At 51.0% G+C, this 7,007-nt stretch overlaps 1 protein-coding gene across 1 annotated transcript; it reads left to right on the top strand.

Moving 5' to 3' along the window:
* The first annotated feature begins 3,146 nt into the window (after window positions 1–3,146).
* LOC112902744 (chalcone synthase C2) lies at window positions 3,147–6,491 on the top strand. The gene is made up of 2 exons (XM_025971909.1): window positions 3,147–3,489; window positions 5,180–6,491. Exons 1-2 carry the CDS (start codon window positions 3,300–3,302, stop codon window positions 6,187–6,189), a joined length of 1,200 nt encoding a protein of 399 aa, XP_025827694.1. The 5' UTR covers window positions 3,147–3,299; the 3' UTR covers window positions 6,190–6,491.
* Window positions 6,492–7,007: the final 516 nt, after the last annotated feature.

Here is a 7,007-nt window from a genome sequence, read left to right as displayed (position 1 = left end):
TTGTGGCGTGGATGTTATAGTTAAACCCGAATGATTACCCAAAAATGACTCGGAGTAATCATCGGGTTACGAGTGGATAACGAGAACTGGGGCCTCCCGACAAGCGGTGGCTCCCCCATCCTCGAGTCCTCCTCGGCCTAGAATTATAATTGATGGGTACTCTTTGTTTGAGTCAGAGTCGTAGTTGAGAGCGGGGAGCCCCCGACGCGTGGTGGCTCCCTCATCTCAAATCTTGAAGAGGCGATCCAAGTCCTCCTCCGAGTCGGGAAGGGACTTGCATCGCGAAGCTTCCTCAGATCGATTTGAATCCGATCTGAGTCTTGGTGTAGCATGAGTTGAAGTCACGTCGAAAATGGACATATTTTCGATCTGCCTGGGTAGATCGGGGAGCAGCAATTCATCGAGATTGTCGACGAAGGAGTCGAGGTTGCAGCGTCGAGTTGCTACAGATGCCTCCGGCTTCCTGGAATCAACTAGGTGGCTGATGAAGCCACCAAAGCCATTGGCGACGCAGATCCAGGAGCCGAAGATGAAGGTTGTGCCCTCGTCGAGCATGTTGCTGGTGAAGCAGAGAGATGCCATCGAGTTCTCCAGTGGATACTCGATGAACACCCCTACTTAGTGCGCTAGCTGTCGGTGTTTGTAGGTAGGGTGTAGGTTTAGATAGGTTTAGGCCACCGAGAGCATAATACCCTACGTTCCGTGTGGTTTGTATTGCCTTTGATGGTGATCGGGTGATCTTCTGGGTGATTCCCCTTTGGAGGGGGTTCTATCCGCCCTTATAAAGTCTGGGGGGATAGATTTATATGGAAGTCCTAGTCGGATACATGCCCTAGAGTCCTACCCGAGTACTTTTCTAGTAGTTCCCTACTGTATCCGACTAGTTTGACTACTGTAGAAGCAGTTCTACTAGGCTATGAGTAGTTACAACAGATGTAGGGTGTGGGCCATGTCCCAACCCTTATCCTAGGAAAAATATGCCACGTGTACAGTCCTGTGTACCCGGGTCTGACACCCGATCTATTCCGGCGAGTAGGTCACCGTTGCTGATCCGGGGATGAGAGATTGCCTTGAGGCAGCTCGGTAGCTTCCGATTAGATCGGAAAGTCGGATTCTTCTGAAACCGTCGGTGACAGTGTCGATGTCCCGGTAGGGTGTTGGAGCAGATGCCTTTGCCTCCTTAGGGTCGGTGAGGTGATTGTTGAAACCCCCACATCAGTTGGCGATGCAGATCCAGGAGCCGAAGGTGAACGATGTGCCCTCCTCGGGTATAACGCTGGTGAAGTTGAAAGATACCATCGAGTTCTCCGGTGGATGCTCGATGAACACCCCTACCTGACGCGCCAGCTGTCGGTGTATAATCTCCAAGCCCACCGAAGGATACCCCCGAGGTGGTAGATTGTAGGTGGGGTGTCGCCGAGATCAGAAACTCAAAGGTGCAAGAAACACAAGATTTAAACAGATTCGGGCCACCGAGAGCTTAATACCCTACGTCCTGTGTGGTGGTCTGTATTACCTTACGTGTTATCATGTTTGGAGGGGTCCCTGCCCACCTTTATATAGTCTAGGGGGACAGGATTATATGAAAATCTTAACCAAATACAAGCTTAGGAGTAGATTAGTTTGTTTCTGTTCCGACTAGTCCTACTTCTGTACGAGTACTTACAATTAGTGTAGTATGTGGATCATTTACCATCGCTTATCATAAAATATGTATGTCACGTGCGCTGTGCTGTGGCCCGGTTGCGACACAATGGTTAGAGTTTCAAAAGTCCGACAAGAACGTGCCTACAAGTAATCAAGCTTTCATGCCTTTTCTAGGAAAAAAGAACACCAAATCAAATGATTGCCAAAGGAGAATGTATACTAGCAGTAGACTAAGGCACACGCACGGAGTACAATAAATTTGGCATAAAAATCAACTTTTCACCGGATCGGAAAAAACAGGGTCCCTTTTGTAACAAGGACAGCAACACTTAGAGAAGAAAAAGAATCCCCACGTGATTTGACTGTTCCCGTTTGCCCTCATTAACTGTGGGCCTGGTCTGTTTTTGCGTCACTCAAATAGTAGTCCACTAGGATGCAGGTATTTAGTGGGCCAGTGTAGCTAATTAAGCTAAGGGGTTCTGGAAAGTCCAGATACAAAAACATATAGAAATAATAAAACATATAAACACAGTGGAGGTTTCAAAGACGTAGTTTAGCGTATATACGAGGTATATATGTTGTTTAGAAAGTGCAATTAATTAATAAGCTATATACAACCACAAGAATTCTACTAAAACTGCATCAAGTAAGTATGATCCTCTTACTTTTGGAAGTCAAGGAATATATATATATATATATATATATATATATATATATATATATATATATATATATATATATATGTCATCCCTTGGAGCAGAGAAGCATAGGTTAATTATTTGCTCCGAGTTAGCAAAAAAATTAGGGAAAACATGAAGAGGCCTTTTCTTAATATATACGACTATCCGTGTATCTAAACGTCCATTTCTGTACTTGTGCTCCGAGAAAATATGACAAACGAATATCTCCCAACTTGTCTACTATTCCCATCCATGGTCCCACGACCCGCAATTTTCAAAGACGAAATCCGTACCAAAGAAACAAATCCAGATTAGGCAGCAGCCGCCCCTCCTCGCGGAAATGCAAAAAGGAAGAAAAGCAAAGAAAATGACTATAAAAATGAGGAAAAAAAGAGAAGTAGCCTTTAATTAATGGACTATTTATGATTTTTTGGCAAAGGGGTATGACCTACCGCAGCAGCGCATGTTGACTCGTCAGAGGTCGGCGCGTACGTGCTGTGCCGTGCTGGCTGCTACGCTCGTAGCTCGCTGGTAGCTGCACGCACGCACGACGGCGCCGCAGCGAGCGCCCGCGACCGCGGCTCCCAGCTAACGCCCCGCTGCCGCTGCCCGTGGCCACGCGACCCAACTAACCCCCGGCCCGCGCCCCGGGCATCCCCCGCGCGGGCACGCGCGCGTGGCGTGATCGGTTGGCACACGCGTCGCGGGCGGCACCCCGCACCCGTGGCCGGCATCCGCCCGTCCAACTGACCTAACCCCATCACCCCCTTCCTCCCCTCCTCGCCCCTATATAACCACCCCGCACGCCGCTCCTTCCATTACAGCGCTCTAGCTAGCTAGCTCTTGCCTCCACAGCCCTCGCAGCTCCGCCGGCAAGCCGTCGACCGTTCGGGCACTACAGAGCTACCTAGCTAGCCCGGCAGCCTCTGGTACAACGCGAGCAGAGCCACCCGGCGGATCGGAGCGAGCGAGATGGCCGGCGCGACGGTGACCGTGGAGGAGGTGAGGAAGGCGCAGCGCGCGTCGGGCCCGGCCACCGTGCTGGCCATCGGGACGGCGACGCCGGCCAACTGCGTGTACCAGGCCGACTACCCGGACTACTACTTCCGGGTCACCAAGAGCGACCACCTCACCGACCTCAAGGAGAAGTTCAAGCGGATGTGTGAGTACCATCGCCACACCATCATCTATCATGGGTCGCGTCCATCCACCCACATCGTATAGCTCCTGCACTAGCTGCTACTATACTAGCAGCTACCACTCCCATGCAGCATGCTGGTGACCTCTGTGCGCGCATCGTAATCTCCATAGACTACTCAACATCTGCACGCAGTCAGGTGCATGCAGAAGTGATTCTGAACATCTGATTCGTTGGATGTAGGCGTGGTCAATCAATTAGAACGATGCTTCAACAAGTGTTAGCTTTTTTTTTTTCTATATATACCGGTAAAAAGCGCCAGCGTACCTAGAAGAGTGAACAGTGTACAGAGTACACTCTCCTCTTCAGTAACAGGAGTTAGGTACAGTCTATTTTTCACCACTGGCACGATAAACTTCCTCTGGTGGTGTAAAACACAAATCTCAATTATGGTATAAATAAATGCTAGGGAAAATATAAATACTCGGAATTTGTAGAGAGAGATATGTATAACCGGTAGGAAGGCTAAGAGCTCCTGCACCATGAAAACCTTGTGTTCCAGGATTTTGGGTATGTGCACTGACAAGCAGAGAAACATGCCAGTGATGCTAGCTAGGTTAGCTAAGCAGCCAGCAGTCCATGCACACACAACAAGCATGGCCATACATCGGATAACAAAAAGGAGGGTCGAGTCAGCCGGCCACTAAGTTTGTTATTCTCAACCAGTAAATTTTCTTTACCAAAGTTTGAGTTGCACTTGACATGTAAAGTCTAAAAAAATAACACGCTGACACAAACAGAATCTACTTGCGGCTGCTTGCTGCCGGCCTGCCGATCCCTGCGCTTGGCGCTGCCTTGCCGCCAACATGCATGCCGCGCCGGCGACAGGATGCCGCAGGTCGATGCGCACGGCACGTGCAGCACCAGCACCCGTCCTATTTTTATTTTTTAAAAAAAAACATAAAATTTAATTCTGTTTTTGTAAATAAAGTGGGAGAATTTATAGAGGAGCGAGAGAAAAACATAGTCAATCCAGGCCAGGGAAACAGACTTAAAACAGGCGTATGCACGGGGCGAAGCTACAAGCTTTTTTTTTGACGAAAGAAGCTATAAGCTTTTGTTTGGTCGATTTGGACGTGTCACGAGGAATTTTAGGTGCCACACAAATGGCTGATGATGATCATGCGAGTTCTTCTCACTCACATGGCCAGCTTCCAGATTTTGACAGCAACCTTTTTGTAGCAGGTTTTTTTTTCTTTGATACGTACTCTAGCTGCTTCCTAGTTCCCATCTCTGTTCGTCAATCATACCAACAACGGAGAAGAATAGGAGTCCAAACCCGGCCAAGCACGGTTGGCTTCTTTTCGGAGAAGCTGACGTGACATCTGCAAGGCCCGCAGAACCTAGAACCGGTTGGCCGGGCGGGCCCACAGGCCAGATTAACACCTGACACCTGCATCAGTAACTCCTGATTAACCTAGGAGATTAACCGTTTGGTTGTGAACCCATTTTAGTTTCACACCGAACCAATTGATACCTTTTCCGTAGTTAATTAATTACTCCCATCGTTATTTGACCTGCCGCTGTATGGAGGAAGAAGGGTAGCTGACATCGTGCTGCCTTGACGTCCGTGCGCTGGCGGCGTCGCCGTCGCCGCCGTCGACGTCGGGTGGTGGTTGTTCCGTTGTGTGGCTGGCTTTTTTGCTGCGCGCAGGCGACAAGTCGATGATCCGGAAGCGCTACATGCACCTGACGGAGGAGTTCCTGAACGAGAACCCCAACATGTGCGCGTACATGGCGCCGTCGCTGGACGCGCGGCAGGACATCGTGGTGGTGGAGGTGCCCAAGCTCGGGAAGGCGGCGGCGCAGAAGGCGATCAAGGAGTGGGGCCAGCCGAGGTCCCGGATCACGCACCTCGTCTTCTGCACCACCTCCGGCGTCGACATGCCCGGCGCCGACTACCAGCTCACCAAGCTCCTGGGGCTGCGCCCCTCCGTGAACCGCCTCATGATGTACCAGCAGGGGTGCTTCGCCGGCGGCACGGTGCTGCGCGTGGCCAAGGACCTCGCCGAGAACAACCGCGGCGCGCGGGTGCTGGTGGTCTGCTCCGAGATCACCGCCGTCACGTTCCGCGGGCCGTCCGAGTCTCACCTCGACTCGCTGGTGGGGCAGGCGCTGTTCGGGGACGGGGCCGCGGCCGTCATCGTCGGCGCCGACCCCGACGAGCGCGTGGAGCGGCCGCTGTTCCAGCTGGTGTCCGCCTCCCAGACCCTGCTGCCGGACTCGGAGGGCGCCATCGACGGGCACCTCCGCGAGGTCGGGCTCACCTTCCACCTGCTCAAGGACGTGCCGGGGCTCATCTCCAAGAACATCGAGCGCGCGCTGGAGGAGGCCTTCAAGCCGCTGGGCATCTCCGACTGGAACTCCATCTTCTGGGTGGCGCACCCCGGCGGCCCCGCCATCCTGGACCAGGTGGAGGCCAAGGTGAGCCTGGACAAGGCCCGGATGCGCGCCACCCGGCACGTCCTCTCCGAGTACGGCAACATGTCCAGTGCCTGCGTGCTCTTCATCCTCGACGAGATGCGCAAGCGCTCCGCGGAGGACGGCCACGCCACCACCGGCGAGGGCTTCGACTGGGGCGTCCTCTTCGGCTTCGGCCCCGGCCTCACCGTCGAGACCGTCGTCCTCCACAGCGTCCCCATCACCGCCGGCGCCGCCGCATGAGTGATCGACCGCCGATCGACGGACCTCCGATCCAATTTGCCGCCTCCGACCCGTCACGCGAATAACGTCGTACCTGCCCTACTTTCTGCATTTGCCATGTAGCTGCTACCTATATTACTTTATTTTGCATGTACTGTACTGTAAGCCCTGGTACCTGATGAATTTTAAGGGCGAGCTAGCTCAAGGATAAAACCGTAAGAGTGCCATTTAGTAGTATTAATTATTATGGATGGTGAGGTATTGTATACCTGTGTAAGACAAGCTTGGCTGGATTCTATTTTATTTGGTGAAAAAGATTATAATGTGGAGATGAGCAATGGCTGGCATTATTGAATTCGACTAATAATATGAGAGGCACATTGTTAGCCACTCCTAGCTCTAGTGAACTTGTCTGATGCATGTGAGGTCATATCCTAATTATGCTCGTATTTTATCTAAGATTTTTCTTTTTGAAATGAGCCAGCAAGTATTTGCCGCTCTGTATTGATAAATCAGGAGTAAGAAAAAAAATAAATCATGCTTTCTGTATTCTAGGATTTTTTTTTTTGAAACCAGCGAGCAAGGTTCTGCCATTCCGTATTGATAAATCTGAGCTAAAAAAAAGAAGAGAACAATTGACGACATGCCCGAAAAGGTATGCGCAACACTACACAGTAGATAGCAACACAGCAACCACATCTCCGACAGCTACCCTACCATGGCCTTATTACTCAATTGACGACAAAAAAGAAGAGAAGATGGCTGTGTATTGAGCCATGCATGCCACAAGTTAATGAATTTGTTACTCAAGTCCTTAAAGATGGAGTGGTTCAAGAAAA

The sequence above is a fragment of the Panicum hallii genome, chromosome 8 (assembly GCF_002211085.1).
Source record: "Panicum hallii strain FIL2 chromosome 8, PHallii_v3.1, whole genome shotgun sequence".
Taxonomy (NCBI): domain Eukaryota; kingdom Viridiplantae; phylum Streptophyta; class Magnoliopsida; order Poales; family Poaceae; genus Panicum; species Panicum hallii.
Note: the sequence above shows the minus strand (reverse complement) of the source record. Positions and strands in the feature narration are given on the sequence as shown.